This window comes from Scylla paramamosain, chromosome 31 (genome assembly GCF_035594125.1).
Source record: "Scylla paramamosain isolate STU-SP2022 chromosome 31, ASM3559412v1, whole genome shotgun sequence".
NCBI classification, from domain to species: Eukaryota; Metazoa; Arthropoda; class Malacostraca; order Decapoda; family Portunidae; genus Scylla; species Scylla paramamosain.
In genome coordinates this window covers 1,157,800-1,176,760 of record NC_087181.1, presented here as the reverse complement: position 1 = coordinate 1,176,760, position 18,961 = coordinate 1,157,800, and the positions used below count along the sequence as shown (strand labels likewise).

General features: G+C 37.7%; 2 protein-coding genes and 2 long non-coding RNA genes across 10 annotated transcripts; 2 read left to right on the top strand and 2 right to left on the bottom strand.

Moving 5' to 3' along the window:
- Positions 1 to 2,829: 2,829 nt before the first annotated feature.
- Positions 2,830 to 7,175, bottom strand: LOC135116370 (uncharacterized). The gene is made up of 3 exons (XR_010276260.1): positions 7,093 to 7,175; positions 6,187 to 6,900; positions 2,830 to 2,961 (listed from the first exon to the last, which is right to left on the bottom strand). It is a non-coding gene; the product is annotated as an uncharacterized LOC135116370 (long non-coding RNA).
- LOC135116369 (complex III assembly factor LYRM7-like) lies at positions 6,690 to 11,443 on the top strand. Of its 3 annotated transcripts, none has more exons than XM_064033754.1 (7): positions 6,690 to 6,813; positions 7,832 to 7,918; positions 8,034 to 8,106; positions 8,553 to 8,623; positions 8,903 to 8,984; positions 9,666 to 9,780; positions 11,014 to 11,443. In XM_064033754.1, coding segments are annotated over exons 2-7 (366 nt in total). In that variant the 5' UTR covers positions 6,690 to 6,813; positions 7,832 to 7,894; the 3' UTR covers positions 11,015 to 11,443. The 3 variants fall into 3 exon arrangements, with proteins under 3 accessions (XP_063889824.1, XP_063889823.1, XP_063889825.1); XM_064033753.1 differs by having other exon boundaries at positions 10,906 to 11,443; XM_064033755.1 differs by having other exon boundaries at positions 10,895 to 11,443.
- A 1,922-nt stretch (positions 11,444 to 13,365) lies between these two features.
- On the top strand, positions 13,366 to 17,658 carry LOC135116366 (methionine adenosyltransferase 2 subunit beta-like). 5 transcript variants are annotated; one of them, XM_064033748.1, is made up of 6 exons: positions 13,366 to 13,467; positions 13,875 to 13,996; positions 14,843 to 15,030; positions 15,606 to 15,758; positions 16,398 to 16,588; positions 16,928 to 17,658. In XM_064033748.1, the coding sequence occupies exons 2-6, from the start codon at positions 13,881 to 13,883 to the stop codon at positions 17,168 to 17,170; spliced, it is 891 nt and encodes a 296-aa protein (XP_063889818.1). In that variant the 5' UTR covers positions 13,366 to 13,467; positions 13,875 to 13,880; the 3' UTR covers positions 17,171 to 17,658. The 5 variants fall into 5 exon arrangements, with proteins under 5 accessions (XP_063889818.1, XP_063889819.1, XP_063889820.1 ...); XM_064033749.1 differs by having other exon boundaries at positions 13,407 to 13,467; positions 13,733 to 13,996; XM_064033750.1 differs by having other exon boundaries at positions 13,412 to 13,467; positions 13,879 to 13,996.
- An 89-nt stretch (positions 17,659 to 17,747) lies between these two features.
- LOC135116368 (uncharacterized) lies at positions 17,748 to 18,920 on the bottom strand. Its single transcript, XR_010276258.1, has 3 exons — positions 18,687 to 18,920; positions 18,278 to 18,369; positions 17,748 to 17,885 (listed from the first exon to the last, which is right to left on the bottom strand). It is a non-coding gene; the product is annotated as an uncharacterized LOC135116368 (long non-coding RNA).
- Between the last annotated feature and the right edge of the window lie 41 nt (positions 18,921 to 18,961).

Below are 18,961 nucleotides of genomic sequence, written 5' to 3'. Positions count from 1 at the left end.
AAGCGGCACTTCCCTATCTTATTATGTGCCATGACAAAACACTGCCTGAAGACAAGACAGAGGGAGGGATGGTAGGGGCACAGATCAAGCACTGCAGGAAATTGATTGTTTGAAGAAGTGAAAAATTTATATTTGTCAAGTCATAAAAGTGGCCTCAAGGTTACATTAAATTTAATGGACTTACAATTTTCATCCCAATAATTTGTTAAATGTAGGGTTTACTGTATCACCATCCTTGTTATTATTTGGAAGGAAGTGAAGGTGAAAAGAGAGATTTACATACTATGAGGCGAGTTTATCAGAAATAAACTTGTCTCATAACACCTGTGTCTTCCTTGGTATCTATTCTCCTTAACTTCTCAGAATGGCTCATCAACTGTTGTTATTGTTACCATTATTATTATTATTATTATTATTATTATTATTATTATTATTATTATTATTATTATTATTATATTATTATTATTATTATTATTATTATTATTATTATTATCATTCCTACTACTGAAACTTGACTTTGAGCATGTGATGAAAGTAGCCAATCAGAAGCCAGTGTGGCTGAGGTTGGGGTGATGCAGGCTGAGGCATCACAGTACTAGTAGTCCATCTCCAGAGAATGTGTTTGTGTTCTTTTAACTTATTTATGTTGCATTTGGTTGACATGTGGTTGATTAATAATAAAAAATATTCATGTTTTCTTATAATATGTATTAGGTTTCCTTAAACTGTGCAGAATGCCATTGTGTCCTTTAATTCATGATAAATTGACACAACTAACTACTTTCCATGTTTGTGTGAGGGAATCAGCAGACCTCTGAGAGGCACCATCACCAACACTGTGTGTACATTGTAAAGCATTGCTAGTTCTTTGTTATATTTTTACAGGTGTATCAACAGCACTTGTATGACATGAGAGATTGGTGGATGCTCTGATAGTAAATTGCCAATGATGAACAGTATTTAATGTGTATCTATAGTGCATTTCTACCTTAGCAGTGTTCAGGGTACAGGTCAGGTTGTGTACTCAATGGGTTACTTTGCATTGCGTCCCACCTCCATTGTGCACCGAGTGACGTCGTGTAGGCAGGATGTCCGTGTCTGTCCATCAGAAAGTTCATCAGTCCGTCCACAGGTCTTCATTTTCATTCATAGCTTCAAACTTGCCCTAAGGTTTTAGAGATAAAAATATTAGGTTTGCCACTTTATTTCCTGTGATAAAATACAGGCTCCCCCATAACATGGAGAAATACTGAATTAAAACTGTATTATTGTAAGCTGTATAGATTTAGAACTGCTCTTATGTCAGATTTCTCTCCCTGTTTCAGTGAAAACTCTCTCTCTCTCTCTCTCTCTCTCTCTCTCTCTCTCTCTCTCTCTCTCTCTCTCTCTCTCTCTCTCTCTCTCTCTCTCTCTCTCTCTCTCTCTCTCTCTCTCTCTCTCTCTCTCTCTCTCTCTCTCTCTCTCTCTCTCTCTCTCTCTCATGAAGCATAAGAAAAAATAAACTTAAACAGTATCACATTAATTAGATTTCATCTGAACAAAATAGTTACACATATTAAGAATTAGTAGCACAAGACTACTTTGTTCCCATTGATGTAATGGTGTTGTTGCTGTGGACAATAAGCTGCACCTCTTTATGATCTTAGGAAGTAAAGCAACTGGTTAGAATCCTCAGTTATGACAGGCCAAGTCCTGCATAAGTGATAGGCTGCTGCTGTCAGTAGTGCTTCAAGTGTTTCCGGCATGTCCTGGGGGAGCCTTCACTAGTATTAATTTGTACAGTTTCTCAGGTCTTGACCAGTAATGAATAGGTTACTACAGATTTTGTTGTACAGTTCATCTCTCTTTAATTTAAGTTGCCATAGTATTGTTCATGGTTGAAGACCATGCAATCACTTAGTGTTGTATTACCCATCATATACTACTTATTAAACAAAACAATAAGTGGGCATGAATAACCTATTGCTCATTGATTGATGAGCAGAAAATATTTTAGATCATACACAAGATGAGTGCACATAATGTTTTATTTTGTGTGATTTCATGGATATAATCATTATGGTGTATGTATTATATCTTGTATAAATGAATGAGGAGTCAGTCTATAATAGTATGTAGAGTATAGTACAAGCCAGTAGTGTTGCCAGCATGATTAGTGTGCATCTCATTGAAGGTTCTTGCTGATGCTTACTCGTGCTGCCGTTATGTTTTCCCATAAGAGGTGCCTTGGGTATCCTGAGACACACTAAAACACATTAAATCACTTAGGTATCATCAGTATATAGTATATTTATAACATGCATACATGTGCAGCTATAATGATACTTTGAGTATGATTTTTGTTCATAATATTAATGTTTAATTTGACATTTCCATGTTAACAGTATGACATTGTCTAGTCACCACCACAAAGAGTGTTGTCCATCTGGACCAACAGCTGTTTCACTACTACTCATACACCCACACTTGGGAAAACAGGACTGTGATTTATTTGATTTTGTGTGTGTGTGTGTGTGTGTGTGTGTGTGTGTGTGTGTGTGTGTGTGTGTGTGTGTGTGTGTGTGTATACATATTTTATTTATCTTCATATGAAAAAGCTTACTGATGGCAGGAAGTGTGGTGTAAGCAAGAGTAAATTGATTTTATAATGATTAGTAAGTTGAATTTGACTGGACTGATTAAATATTGCAACTGAATAGTTTGCAGGTAAGCCCTTGGTGTGGTGTACCACATGTAGCAGTGCACATGTCCTGCCATGCAGTGTAATCCCCCAAAGTACAACATGACCTCCCCTCGCCCCTCACAACTCCTGTGCCTTTAGAAATCAATGCTCGTAGTTGCTCATCTCAGCCCAGATTGCTTCAAGTTTCATTTCTTCCTTTCCAGCTTGTTGATGCCTCATTCCCATGGTGTAGCTAGTGTGTAGCTAGTCCTCATGAGTTAGAGTAGTCTTGAGTTACTCTGGAAAGTAGCAGCAGTTCATGGAGAAATGTTTATTTCATGCTTTTTCATATAAGTGAAATACTTTTTTTTATTTATTTTTTTTTATTATTATTTTTTATTTTTTTTATTTTTTTTTTTACACATGAAAGATAAGACTCTTTCAGTTGTACAATCATTAGTTCAGTATTTAAGGCTAAAATATTCCACATAGCTAGGATGAAAGGCAGTTCTTTCATTAGGATGTCAGCATGCAATTCAAACAGTTTGAATACTATAGTATATTAATGTTTATCATTTATTATGTTATTGAAATATAATACCACTTGTTTCAAAAACACACAATTTTTATGACTGAGGATGTAGCTTAGATGTGATCTGAGCATAATTATTGAAATAGTACCTTGTGGATATAATGGCAAGGTAATTTAGCTTCAAATGCTAGTCCATAAACTGTAAAGACTAAGATATGGAAGTTATTGTGCTTGCATGTGCATGGTAGCCCATGACTTCCCAGATGTAGCTGATCATTATGGGTAAGAGAAAGCACTATCCAAGAAGCATATTTTTTGACTTTTCAAGGACATGGATTCCCCATGGTGCAGGAAAGGTAAACCAGCTGTGCTGGCAAACTCTGCTGTGGATTGTGTTGAACCTGCTGCACAACTAACTTTTGTGCAGTGTGTTGTGGTGAGAGTCACCCTTCTCTTGCATAGAGGCCTAGAGGCAAAGCTGTCAGGGAATGCAGGCACATGTATCTATGTAGACACCTTGTCTCATATATATATATATATATATATATATATATATATATATATATATATATATATATATATATATATATATATATATATATATATATGACCCAACACAACTGTCAGGTTCCTGAGTCTGCCATATGCAGCAAATTTTATGCTCTTAGAAGTTCTCCTTACTCTAACATATGATGGGGTTGGGTTAAGGTCTGACAAACTCTTTTTAAGTGGAAAATGTGGTAAATGGAACTATTTCCCCTTGAAACACCCTCTGAAAGGGGATGACCTAGATCTGGGAACCAAATCCTTTTTTAATGAAAATTTAATTTTGTCAAGCATGAAATTGGTCTCACATGAAGGCATTCGAAACCTAAGTGTCATGCTAGGTAAGGGTCATATACTATATATATATATATATATATATATATATATATATATATATATATATATATATATATATATATATATATATATATATATATATATATATATATATATATGTGTGTGTGTGTGTGTGTGTGTGTGTGTGTGTGTGTGTATACATATGAAAAATATTTGGTAAACTAAAAATTATAATGTAGATATTGATGCAGCACATTTTTTCATCAGCAATAAGCAATTCTTAAAGACTTTAAAGCTGTACAGATAACTAATGAAGTCTTAGTTTGGTAATTAGTTAAGTCTTAAATTATGTATCCACATACTTGACAAATACTGGAGAAAGTGTCACAATAGAAGCAAATATTTGTTTTTTTAACCTTTTCTTTCAAAAAACATAATTCATATTACAACAGTTGAGTAAAAGACTAGGAACAATATTTATAAAAGTTTAGTGCAAAAAGAACTTTCTTTAAGGACTCATGCACTCAGTGGTGCATTAAGACACCTGTGATGTACTGAGGGATTTATAATACAATGTAAAGATGTGCCATACTTGTGGACTATTGTCAACAGACCAATATTGAGCCTTAACATAGGGAACAGAGTGGCCTGTTTCTTTCTCTGCTGTCTTCAGCCTTACTAGTCACTGATGACAAGTGTTTATTTAAGGCTGAATGAACCAAGGGACAGATAGCTGTCCCAGGAAAATATCAACTGTAAATCGGGATCAGAGCTTTCTTCGTTTAGATGCAATGCATGACTGCCTAAACTTTTTCCCTTCCTACAAGGACAATTAAGATTTTCAGAAATTATTTAATATATAGATAGCAGTGTTAAAACAAGAATTAAACTCAGAAGATGGAAGGAACACATGGCATCCAAAGATACAAGGATGAATATGCATAAAATTAAGGTCATAACACTATGGTGACACTAATAACTGAAAGTGCACTATGGCTAAATACAGCAGGAAATACGAGTCCAAGACATTTTATATAGGATATAAGGCATATGGGTTCATAAGAGATGCATTGAGATTCAGAGATAAGCTGTTTAATATTGGACAGTTAGGATGTGTGACATACAAGGAAGATGTAGGAGACGTAGACAAGAGCAGATGGAACTAAATGGCAACTCCTTTGAAGGTGTAGAGGAATTTTCTCAGATGTGGTTTGTGTATCTGTGTAGTGATGAGAATTAAAGATCAAAGAAATTTAGTAAACTTATCTTAGATCTAAGGGTCCGGAACACTTGCATGTGGCCTGTGTTGGCAGTGCATTATTGTATGCCAGCCCACCTTGGGTAGTGGAGAAGTGTTTACAGACTAAAGTGTTTAATGTTTTGAGACCAGATGGATCACTGAACAAAGCTTGGGAAAGATGATCACAAATAATGAACCAAAGAAAAAAAACTTGAATTGAACATATTAATGTGGCGGTCAGGAGATGAACAGAAATGTTGTGGTCATATTGAGAGGAAAGTAAAGAAAGACTGGAACATGGAGTGAATATAGCTGGGAGAATTTTTAGAGAGGCCCAAGATTTTTTTTTTTTTTTTTTCTATAAGTAGTCAAAATCTGTGAATACAAAAAAAATAATAACAATACGCAAAGTAGGACAAAGCCTTTCTTGTTTAAAAGAGGTGATAAAATTACATACAGATCTAATTATGTAGTTCAAATTATTTGAAGACAATACTTTGGGAAAGAAAAGTGTATAATTTCATAATTCTCAAAATGTTAACATCTCTGTTTATTTCTATCCACTCCATATCCATTGTTTTGCCAATCTGAACCCTCAAAAATCACTGAACCATCAGACCATCAGTGAAAACAAAACTTTCAGCAACTATACACACAATATAATAGATACTGTATAAATCCAGTTCTTGGGTCATTTACTGGAACATGTCTGCAGAATTAGACAGTCTATAAAAGATTTTGGTAAATGTGATAAAATGAGATTCAAATTGCGTGAATATTGACTTTGAACATACAATGCTCAACAAATTTTCAATAGTTCTGGGACATATGTCACCTTGAGGCTGCTTCTACTAATTGACCTCAAGTGTTCTTACAATGAGAAAAGTTCAAGACTTAGGACTGACTGACCATTACAAAGTGCAGGAATGATGTTTGAGTGAGGCATGTCTGTATCAGAATGTTGGATGGAAGGGATTTTTCATCCATAGACAAAGTGTCCAATGGAATTGATTATGGAATACAGAATATATTCCTGATGTAAAAAAGAACTGGAAGGCTTGGTAGTTTACTTCTAACAACTACAGTATATGGTCTGCACTTATAAAAGAATGAGCTAAAAATGCAGAATACAAGTGTTTAAGTATAATACAGTACAATATTTGCAATGCATTCCATATTGTAGACTTTTATTAAATTAATGGAATATCCTAAATGGCAAATAAGTGTTCACAATGATCACATGATAAAATATTTTGTTCCGAAGGTTATTTATCCTTTTTTTTTTTTTTCCCCTCTGCCCACCATCTACAATGAAAACTTTCCCTCCCGCATTTGCTACGCGTCTTCGTGTCCTTCATAGTCACGAGAAAGAACTCATTTACAACGAAAACGACAATTTCTTTGAAGGAAAGGAAATGAGACGCCGTACAAAGGCAGAAAGCAAAGTTCATTTGTTGTTGCGGTGAGTGGTGGCAGCGGCGCGGCGGTGTGTGGAGTGGTGGCTAAGGAGCAGCGAGGAGTCACCTGTCTTGGCAGGTAAGTGGTGATAGCGAGGTCAGGTTGATCTAGCCTGCTGCAGGACAGGCTGCCATTGGTCCATCCAACACCAAATCCACAAAGATTCTGAAGTGGAGGGATTGGGTTTAGCATGCATAGTTCCCCCCCGTGCCCGTATGCACGAAGGTTAAGTAAAGAGAGTGGACTTAACACAATAGTTATACTTAGTTTCGTGCATAAAGTTCACAACCGTGCTTATTGTTGTACTCAGCTCACCATAAAATTGAGCTTGGCAGGGGCGTGCCAGGTTATGCTTACGTTTAAAGACGGGAAGATGGCCGACCGTGAAGGAGCTCGAGCCCGCGAAGTCAAGAATTATCAGCCCCGCAAGCAGAGTTGCTAGGTCGGGGACTACCAGCCTGCCACTGTTTCATCAGTACTACCTCCTCTCTTACATAGCATGTGTTCCAAACTGGCAAACCTAACTCAAAAAGTGGGCATATGTTGATGAACATGAAGACAGCAGACACATAGTAGTCTTAAGAAGAATATTAGCCAGTCATGCCATATTAACCACATTAGCCATGATAGTGATATTTGTTCTCAAGGCATGTGGTCAGTTCACATTTAAATGTTGACCAGTTCAGTTGTACCATTTGAAAGTTAAGGGAAGTTCACAGTTTTCTTTGATAATTTAGGAATATTACAGGGGATCTTGTAAGCAAAGTGTGATGTTGCCTCTGAAGAGGCTGGAAAATGAGGATTATGTCATTCGCTACAATGTAATGTGTGCCAATGTGTGTGTGTTTTTTTTTTTTTCAATATTTACTTTATAGTTATTTTTATTTTTTAAGTATTGTTGAAATTTGTGGTAAAATATTATTTTCAATGCTTCATTTTAAGTTCTGTATATATTTTTTTTTTTCTTCTTAATATTTGTATTTTTTTGTTATATGTGGCAATAAGACAAAGTATGTCGTCTCATCTTAGCTTTCCATCTTTAAAATGAGTCTCATCCTTGTATTTATCTGAAGGCAAGTGTTATCCCTTGTTTCAGGTTCTTGTTTCATCAGTGACAGGAAATACCAAGAGTGAATTGTCAAGCAGCACACAACTGAAGATGGCCCATGAACTGAGGAGAAAAGTAAGCTTCATTATTATGATTTTTATTTATTTATTTATTATTTTATTTATTTTTTTCATTTACTTTATTTATTTATTTATCTTTTTAACACTTTTTTACATTTTCTCTCTCTCAGGTGTTAGGGTGCTTCAAACAGCTGCATCGCACCCGCCTCACAGTGTTTGAGGGCGACAGCAAGGCACTGGCAGGTGAGGGCCAGGGGCACGTGTGGGAGGAAGCTCAAGACAGTCACCATGAGCCTTCATTGCTTTCTTCCCATGGACAGTTGAAATGAGTTTTTAGGTAGCCTAAATGTGTCCTGTACATCATGCATAGTCTTTTACTATCAACAAAATTGAAAGACATGTTAATTTTTGCATTTATAATCATGATGGTGGCTTTCTCCCAGAAATTAAACTTAATGAAATGTGTGTGTGTGTGTGTGTGTGTGTGTGTGTGTGTGTGTGTGTGTGTGTATATATATATATATATATATATATATATATATATATATATATATATATATATATATATATATATATATATATATATATATATATATATATATATATATATATATCTCAATTGGTACTCTTAGTTTTAAGCAGAAAATGCCTGCCACTTTGACATCCATTAGACAGCAGTCTTCTTTCAGCTGCTCGAGAAAAGATCAACACAGAATTCCATAAGAACAAGAATGTGTCAGATGCAGCTGCTGTGGAAGAGGTCAGTGATGAGACCATGAACTTGTGTTTATTTCTTAGACTATCCTGATCACAAATTGACTTGCAAATATAAAGTAATTTATAGATACTGATCTTTGAAAGGGATCCATGTATGAATGTAAGAATTCTGTATAAGCTATCTTAAATCTGTTCTGATGAACCAGAGAAATCTTCACTGCTTCAGAGGCATTTTGATTATATCACTATAATAGAAGACATCTAATTCTGTGTAGAGGTATGTAATAATTCCATTGACATTCCATTTGTTGTTCACCTGCAGCTCATCACCCTTGGAAGACAGGTGGAAGAAGTGCTGAGGACCAATGTGATGCAGGTGGTGGAAAAAAATGATGGTGTTTATAGTGAGTTGATTCACCTTGTTACCTGTGTTCCTCTGCCTAATAAGGGCCAGGGGCATAGCCAGGGGGTGCCTAGGGGCCCAGTTTCTCCCTTCTTTAGTGAGTTTCAGTATGGACTGTATTGGTATTACCTTGTCTTCTTCCTCAAGGAAGCAACCAATGCTGATAAGTATTCAGTGACACATGTCTGTGCATTTTATTCTAGCACTCTCCAGTCCTTTTATTCTCATACTCTTGTTTATTCCACCTCAGGCTATTTTTTGTCATCTCATTCCCATTCCCATTTACTGTTACATCTCATTACTTTAATTTTTTCTCTTTACAATTCTTCTATATATATATATATATATATATATATATATATATATATATATATATATATATATATATATATATATATATATATATATATATATATATATATATATATATATATATATATATATATATATATATATTTTTTTTTTTTTTTTTAGGTGTTGGGATCATGTGATATTGAAGGTCACTCTGGACCTTTATAGATCAAATAAAACATAAACTTGTATGTACTTTCCTGAATCATTATTGAAGGATAAATTTGGTGACACATTTCATTGCTTCATGGAGACCACACTTGAAATTCACATGTTCCTGGGCTGTACATGACAGTGCATGGTTTGATTGAGTTGTAAAATCTACTCACAGGTGCCAAGCTCCGGCCAGAGGTCACCAGGCTGGACACTGGTAAGCCATACAGACCCATGCCAGACACCATGATTGGCCCCTTCAAGAAAAAGAAAACTCCATGCAGTGACAGTTAGTAAGTATTAGAGTTAGTAATTTCTGGATTAATCACACTGTATTATTGTATTGTGCTGGCTGCCATTTCTAACATGCTCTACACATATGCCTCATATTTTTCTGTTACTATTCATTGTTCATTATAAACAGAAATTATAATGATCCAGGAATCATAATATAAGGAACAGTAGTATCAATATCTATGAGGATACGAGATATCTTATGGTGGTAAAAATAGAGGGGGCAGAGATAAAATTAAGAATATGTCTAAAACTGTCATGTTTGTGTGAATGAAAATCATGGATATGGTGTGGAAGACAGACATAGTACAAAGAAATACAAAAGAAATCAAGTGTTGTGATTATGCATGGTGGGAATGTTGAGGTATGATCTGGAGGAACAGAAGAACCAGTACTTGGACATGTGGAAAGTAATACCTGAGTGATGGGAACTGAGGTGGAGATGGCATGTGTGGGGACTGAGTGGAAAGGATGAATCATAAGTTTAGTCAAACATGAAAGGGAGATGGAGTGATTTTTCAGATAGAATAAACTGCAGTGGTTCCCAAACTAAGGGTAAATCATCCCCTAGGGAAATGAAAAAACAAGGAAGGGTCAGAAGGATTATGATTGGTGCCCAGCACATGAGGAATACAATTAGTTGATCATAATAGATGAGGGATGCTCTGGGTTGGGACTCACATAGATGCTACAAAAGTTCTTATGTATGCATCCTGGAGCAGATTTTGGTGTCTGAAAATAAACTTGTATGTTTGTTGGGTATTTTCAGCTGCCACAAGAGGTGATTGACTTCATTAATGATGGGACAGTCATTGAGAATGCTATTAATGTCTGTGGTACAATCAGATCTATTGACACTGCCACCAGTACACATCTTGGAGGATATGTACTGCTCCTGTACAGATGTAAGGAAAGATTTCCTACAAATATATAGGTTTTCTAGGAACAGTATCACTCAGGCTTGAGTCTTGATGTTAACTATAACTAGCCAACTCCTTTCCAGTCCAGAAGAATAACATGCCCATCTGTTTGAGGGAATTTTCCAAAGAGAAGTGTGTCATTGGTATAGGGAACCATTGTTGCAATGCAGAAATATTTGTTCCATTTTTCAAGAACTGTTACAGATTGACAGCAGGGAGGAGATGGCAGCCACCGACTTCTTTGGTGTGGCAGTGAGCAGAAAGGTGTACTTTCCCCTTCTAAAGTGAGCTTTCCTGGTGGTAATGGTGCAGGTGGTTGCAGTGACTGAAGGACAGAGGACACGTCCACCACCAGCATCCCACAAGGACACTGGTCAGGACCAGAGACAGTGCCAGGGAAACTTTTACCTGAAAAAGCAGCATTAAATGAATCCAGACATTTTATTTCCCATTAATAAACAAGTTTTTGTTAAATAACTTTTACCAACAGACTTTTTAATGAAAAATTATATATTTATCTATATTGAAAATCAGCTTTTATAAAACAACAATCTACATTTGGATCTTCTAACTTGCTCAATACCCTCAAAAAAAAAACTTGTGAATTGTGTTGGTAACTCTCTCTCTCTCTCTCTCTCTCTCTCTCTGTTATCTGCCACTGTAGTACTTTTCAATGTTGTACATACTTGTATGTTTTTATTTGTAAATATAAGATATTAATAAATGATAAGACTGAAATGCATCCCTGTTTTAATTAAAAAGTGCAAATGGATTAGTCATTAAGTTTACATTTAGTAAGACCTCCAGGATGCTCTCCTTTTTCCTTTAGATGTGTTTTCACATCTGGGTCATCTACATCGAATATAGTATGTAGCGCACTGATGTGTTTTCAATCAAACATATAAGTAACTGAGTAAATGCAATTTTTTAAATACCAAAGTATATGAAACTACAAACTATTGTATAATAAGGTAAGACATTGACATTGCCTCTGCCACAAATAAGATACACTGTTATACAGTATCCTCGAGTATGGCACTGTGCTAAACCGGGGGTTCACAACTTGGTATGTTGAAAACTGCAAAAAATCACATATTTATTCTGGCTGCATGACCTGAACTGTGTGAACGTGTGTGTGCGTTGTCCTCACATCCACAGTCATGCAAGGTGCTCACTGGCAGGGTGCCCTTTGGCAGGGTCTCACTGCGCCATGGTGCTCATTGTCAGGGTGCTCACTGGTAAGCTGCTCACTAGCAGGGTGTTCACTGGCACAGAGCCCATTGGTAGGGTACTCACTGCAGAGGGCTCACTGGCAAGGTGCTCACTGCAGAGGGCTCACTGCCTGAGGGCTCACTGGTAGAGTGCTCACTGACAGAAGGTGCTGTCAGTGAGCACTCTGATGATACCACCCTGCACTTTTCCACGTCTTTTCATAGACGTCCAACCCTTCAGGAGGTAAATATATCATGCAGGGAAGTCACAGAACGCTTGACTTATGATCTTTCTAAAATTTCTAATTGGGACAGAGCAAATATGGTATTGTTCAATGGCTCAAAAACTCAATTCCTCCATCTATCAACTCGACACAACCTTCCAGACAACTATCCCCTCTTCTTCAATGACACTCAACTGTCCCCCTCTTCTACACTGAATATCCTCAGTCTGTCCTTTACTTATAATCTGAACTGGAAACTTCACATCTCATCTCTAGCTAAAACAGCTTCCATGAAGTTAGGTGTTCTGAGACGTCTCCGCCAGTTTTTCTCATCCCCCCAGCTGCTAACTCTGTACAAGGGCCTTATCCGCCCATGTATGGAGTATGCTTCACATGTCTGGGGGGCTTCCACTCATACTGCTCCTCTAGACAGGGTGGAATCGAAAGCTTTTTGTCTCATCAACTCCTCTCCTCTAAATGACTGTCTTCAGCCTCTCTCTCACCGCCGCAATGTTGCATATCTAGCTGTCTTTTACCGCTATTTTCATGCTAACTGCTCTTCTGATCTTGCTAACTGCATGCCTCCCCTCCTTCCGCGGCCTCGCTGCACAAGACTTTCTTCTTTCTCTCACCCCTATTCTGTCCACCTCTCTAACGCAAGAGTTAACCAGTATTCTCAATCATTCATCCCTTTCTCTGGTAAACTCTGGAACTCCCTGCCTGCTTCTGTATTTCCACCTTCCTATGACTTGAATTCCTTCAAGAGGGAGGTTTCAGGACACTTATTCATCAATTTTTGACCACTGCTTTGACCCTTTTATGGGACTGGCATTTCAGTGGGCATATTTTTCTATTGGATTTTTGTTGCCCTTGGCCAGTGTCCTTCCTACATAAAAAAAAAAAAAAAATGGCAGAGGGCTCACTGGCAGGGTTCTCCCTGCCAGAGTCGACAGTTTCATGCAGGGAGTGCTTTTTGCAGCGTCTTTTCGTATATTTTTATAACAGAAAAAGTGAATAGTGATTAATAGAAAAAAAAAATAAAAAAAAAAAATATATATATATATATATATATATATATATATATATATATATATATATATATATATATATATATATATATATATATATATATATATATATATATATATATATATATATATATATATATATATATATATATATATATATATATATATATATATGTAGTAACTAAATTAATAAATAAGTAAGATCAAGATTACTTTCAGGCCGTTGCAAAAACAGACTTGTGACTAAAAAATACAGTGAACTTCTGACGTGATCTCTCTGTTGTTTTGGAAATCTACTATTACGTGAGCCTTGAACCTTTCCACTAATACAGGAATGTACATACAGGCCTAAATGTTGGCATAAGCCTATAGATAAGCTCATATATGATGAATCAGTGTGACAGGACGCAGTTGTTTGAAGCCAAAAGTTATTGCCTTGGTGAAAACAAACTCGTGTAGTTAGTTTTTATTCAGTGAGCGGAAAATCACGCGTTTTTTTTTTTTTTTTTTTTTTTTTTTTTTTTTTTTTTTTTTATATACCAGAACTAACCCTGTGGCACCTTCACAGCCTGTCATCACCTGGTTCCTACCTGGCTGGGCTCCCGTCATGGCCAGCAACACCAGTTTTGTGTGCTGAAGTAGTGTTGCATTCCTTGGGTGTTATTGCAATTATTCTGCAGCTACATAGTACATTGACTGTTTTCCTGCAGGCAGTAATGTGCAACCCAGCATGTAATGTGCTGGTGACGGGAGCATCGGGGTTGCTGGGACGGGCAGTGTGTGCTGTATTGAGGAAGGCAGGTCATGCAGTGAAGGGGCTCGCCTTCTCCAGGTAGTGATGATGGTGGTTATTTCATTACAACAAAGGATAAATATATGAATGTTTATGACAGCTCACTTTTTTCCTCATGTATCAAACACTGTCACTGTACAGTATTATGCTGTTTCATTTAAAAGGCCTTAATGCTACTGATGTGATTTTATTATTGCTAAAGTATTGTTTACTTGAAATCTTCTTATAGTATTCTAACTCATGAAATATTGTAATATATTTTAAAGTTGTTATATTTTCAATTTGTGTTTTATGGGGGATGATTTAGGTGTAGCTCTGTGATGGGGAAGGCAGTATTTCTGCTGACTGGGTAGGCACTTATTCACTGGACTTTTGAGTGGCTGGGGTAAAGTAATGTTGGTAGTGGCAGGACCAGCAGACCACACCCAGGCTGGGCTCAGCAGTGTGCCCCGAGACTCTCCCCTTTTGTTGTATTGCCGCTGCTCTCATTCTCATTGAAGAACAAGCTGATGATGCTGTTTTTGTAGCTATGGAGAAAAGTCTTATAAAAACTTATTTAATGAAATATTGGTTTTTGGTCAATGTTAACTGAAGCAATGTTATCTTTGGTTCCTGTTGTAATTTCAGGTCCTTTCTTGTGTAATTTTGTCTAAACTGAAGAATGTGCTGGGCCATCAGGCACTGGTGGATTACAGGTGTACCTGTGTTATTTTTCAATATACCAAAATAATCTTTGCTAAGTGTGAATTTTTTAATTAATTTTGTCTTCATTTTTACTTTTTTCCTTTGTATTTATCTTGACTTTGTATTTTTCCTTTTCCTTTCTGTTATCACTTGTTCTGTTTTCTTTGTTACATTTGTGTTCTGACTCCTTCCTCATTACAGAGCTGGCCCAGGGCTCATCAAGTGTGACCTGACAGACCTGGAAGCAGTGAGACTCGTAATTGAGAAAGAGAAACCGAACTTCATCATTCACACAGCAGCACAGAGATTCCCAGACGTGGTGGAGACTCAGTATGAGGAGACACGGATCCTCAACATTAAGTCAGCCGAAAACATCGCCTCGTTGGCACGTAAGGAATCAACCTGGGTCTATAATGTTGGTTCTGCTGACCCTCAAGATGATAGTGGGACACCCCAGCAGAGAGGGGTCAGGTGGCAGTGGTGGTGCACCACTAGTGGGGGCGTGAAGTTATCTGCCCAAAAATCATGTTCAAAAAGTATATAGTGAAATTACTCCAAGAACACTGGATGGGGATGATAGTGGAAAGAGGTATATATGTTTTATACAGAGATTGCTGAATGTACATAGGCCTGATGGCTTTTTGCAGTGTTCCTGATTTTCTTGTATAACAAGTATCAATCTTTAAGCTCATGCAGAAAATTATAGTTCTTTCAGTCACTTCAATCCATTTTCTTTCCATTCAGTTTTCCTTTTGTGTTTTGTACTTGTTACCGATACCTGCCGCACTGACATTGCTGAGTAACTTCACATCAGTTTGCCTGCTGACACAGTGAAGTGTGTGGGAGTGGGGAAGCCGTGTAAGTCTGTCAGAAGCAAAAAGAGGACATCATGTTAGGTAGTTTGAGAACCACTGCTTTAGTCTTTTCCCTCTCCATAAAATCTGAAACTGTATTAACTTTTCAGACCAGATCAAATGTAAGATGATACACATCAGCACAGACTACGTGTTTGACGGCACTTCTCCGCCTTACAAGGTTGGCGACAAGTGCAACCCTCTCAGCAAGTATGGTCTGACAAAGCTGGAATCTGAGGAAGCTGTCTTGGCTGCTGCACCAGGTTAGTTGTGCCAGGCCTTCCACCCATGTAACGAACACTCTCACATCATCAGTTAGTCCACTGTTTTCTCCACTGCTTTCCTCTTGATGATAAATTTCACTGATGCTGGTGATTTCATTGCAGCACTAATTTGCTTCTTATCCTTTAAGATGGTTGGATCATTGACTGCAAGGTTAAAACTTACATAGGATGGGTAATACTGCGACAACACTTTAGGGAACACCTGCAGCTTGAGGAGTTTTCCTCTGTTAAGAATGGGCTTACAGTAATGCCTGTCAGAAAAGGGAACAAAAGCCACCTGCCAAAAAAACAGAAAATATTTGCTTATGTCATTCAGAGCAATCCTTAATTGTGTTAAATCAGAGTCTTACTGTTGCCATTATAGAACTGGTAAATAAAAGGGAAGTAACTAAAAATTAAAAAAAGCCCTCTCTAATTTAAGAAAAGATTATCTATACTATAAAAATACAAACATGTGTATATATTGTGTACATATTTTGTGCTTTTATGTTGACTTGTTTTTTTTTTTTTTTGTGAGAGAGAGAATAAACTGCAATATACACCAAGCTGAGAGGTGTATGTCAAAGGAAAGGGTGAGAACCTCTGGCTAAGATGATAAAGTTGTCCTGACCTCCACAGATGCATGTGTGTTGAGAATTCCTGTGCTATATGGTCCTGTTGAGAGGCTGGAGGAGAGTGCTGTCACCTGTCTTCTGAACATCTTGAAGAGCAGGGAGCCCAAGGCCGTGTCCCACCATGACCAACGCTGCCCGGCACATGTCAGGGACATTGCACACATTCTGGCTGACATGATTGCCCTCATTGCAAAGGTTAGGGTGTGGTGCCTTGCATTTCATGTGGCACAGGCTACTGGGGAACTGTGAGTCTAGAAAACAGTATGCATGGAAGGTAGAATTTAGTGGATTGGGAAAGAAATTAGATGGATGGGTTAATAAGAAGAGCAAGATGGCTGTTAGTATGAGAAGTGGAGTGCATGAACTGATTATAAAACTAAAACAGGTTGCATAGACAATGAGATGCAAGGAATATTAAGAAGAAAGATTTCAGATTTTTCTTTCCTATAAGAGTTGTTTTAATTACCTTCTTTAAGGAAGGCAAAAAGGCAGACAATGTTGTTGCCTAATGTACAGTGAACCTTTACCTTACAGGGACAGAACCTGAGTGGAATATATCAGTGGAGTGGACGAGAGAAGCTCACCAAGTACGAGATGACCCTGACAATGGCCCGAGTGTTCTCCCTCCCCCACGACCATGTGACCCCCTCAATGGATGCCAGCCCCCTGCGACCCTATGATCCCGAGATGGATGTGAGCCGCCTCACTGAGCTTGGCATCAGCCACCACACCAAGTTTGAGGAGGCCATAAAGGAGTGTTTGTCTGCTTGGCTGTGAGCAAGACTGGTGTGCAGGACATTGCTCTCTTGTCACCACTCAGAGATCCTTGAGACAAAGGACTGAATGATTTATTTAAGAGCACTAGACAAGTAGGGCATGTGGCAGCAAATGCTCCAATACTTGATATAGATGGGAACTGGGTAAGCTATGCCAGCTTGGTGCCATCTGGTACTTTTATACAGAGAAATTTATTTGACCTCTGAAAGTGGCAGCTGCGCTTCATTGTAGGAGGGTAAGGTGACTCATGGGATGCCTTATTATGAGCAGTGCTAGCAATGATTCTTGCCAGGACAACACAGGTGCTTGGAAGCTGGACAACAAATTTCTCACATTGTTTCTTACCAGCATAGTTATGTTTCAGAAATGTGTCCATATGTATTATGTAAGCTATGCAGTTTTGATCCAGTGAATGGGTTTGTGTTATTTGTTGGGAAAATGTACAGTGTTGAAATGCTATTTTTGTTTTAATAAATTTTTAATTTTTATTGCATCATACTTTATTGTACATCCCAAGCTGGAGACAAATGGCAAGAGGCAATGTTTGTGAGGGCTGGCCTGATTATCCCTCTTCCACACCCATCATTGCTTTCAGTGGTCCCTTGTTTGTAAGTGAACGGCTGTAGAACACCTGTGTTGTAGTGAATGTAGAGCAAGGGATGCTCTTCTTTGTGCTGCCTCAGCCTCAGCATGTTCAATGCTGAGTAATGTCAGTCTGAAATGAGGAAGAGTGGATGGAAACCAAAATTAAAATGAAATTAAGTGTAGAAAGTGAAGGTGTCTTGTAATGATAGAATGACTAATGTGGGACGTGTATGCAGGTGATCAGGTGCTTATCATTCAGGGAATTTGACCCAGATGAGCTAAAAAAAAATGGAGATTGTATGGAGTCCAAGAGCCTGAAGGTAAGTGTAAGTGCAAAGGTGATGACTTCATGCAAAGATGATGGCACTAATACATGAATGTCGCTCATGGTGTAATATCTAAAGGTGGTGGCACTTGAACACCTGGAAGCAGAGATATTAATAACTGGAAGCAGCAGATTCAGACTGAAGAAGGCGAATGATTAAAGAGGCATCCTTCAACACACTGCTTTCAATCTCTGACCTGGAAGATCTGGCAGCACGGCATTGGCGGGGCAGTCGTGTAGTTTGACAGCATACACAATGGATGGATATGGTAGAAGTGTCATCCACTGCCTGACCCCATGAGAGATTCCAGGAAAAAAAAAAATAAATAAATAAAATAAACCTGATGATGATGGTGTGATTATAAGTGACAGTCGACAGAAGAGAGAAAAAGTAGATGGATGAATGTGTCAGCGAGAGTAAAGCTTGGATGGAATAGATGGCTGCAGCGTGACAGATTAGGACGTAAGGAAGAAAGTAAATGAATGGGACACAAGATACTGGTTGAAAGTAATGAAGGAAAAAGGCAACTTGGGAATAAATACTGTATGCAGACATTGGAGAAAAGAAATGAAAGATGAAGACAGAGTTTATAGGAAGGGACCTACATCAGTGATCTTGTCCAAATGTAGGACCAAGGAGAGGATTCAAAATATGGCACCGGATGCGAAATGGTCCATGAAAGTAATGAGGACTTGAAATATTTTCTGCTGTGTGCCCGGCGTACAGTGAAGTTGGAGAAAAATTATGAAAATTGCAAAATCATAGAAGCCGCATGAAGAATAAGTAACTTTTTTGACAATACAAAACATATGAAAAGGCAAAAGAAGAAATAATTCATAAAGTTGGTTGAGAGAGAGAGAGAGAGAGAGAGAGAGAGAGA

Coding starts and splice junctions, on each gene's coding strand:
- LOC135116366 (XM_064033748.1), top strand. CDS start 13,881: ATGTGCAACCCAGCATGTAATGTGCTGGTGACGGGAGCATCGGGGTTG. Junction 13,997..14,842: donor AAGGGGCTCGCCTTCTCCAG/GTAGTGATGATG, acceptor TCCTCATTACAG/AGCTGGCCCAGGGCTCATCA. Junction 16,589..16,927: donor TGATTGCCCTCATTGCAAAG/GTTAGGGTGTGG, acceptor TTTACCTTACAG/GGACAGAACCTGAGTGGAAT.
- LOC135116369 (XM_064033754.1), top strand. CDS start 7,895: ATGGCCCATGAACTGAGGAGAAAA. Junction 7,919..8,033: donor CCCATGAACTGAGGAGAAAA/GTAAGCTTCATT, acceptor TCTCTCTCTCAG/GTGTTAGGGTGCTTCAAACA. Junction 8,107..8,552: donor CGACAGCAAGGCACTGGCAG/GTGAGGGCCAGG, acceptor GTCTTCTTTCAG/CTGCTCGAGAAAAGATCAAC.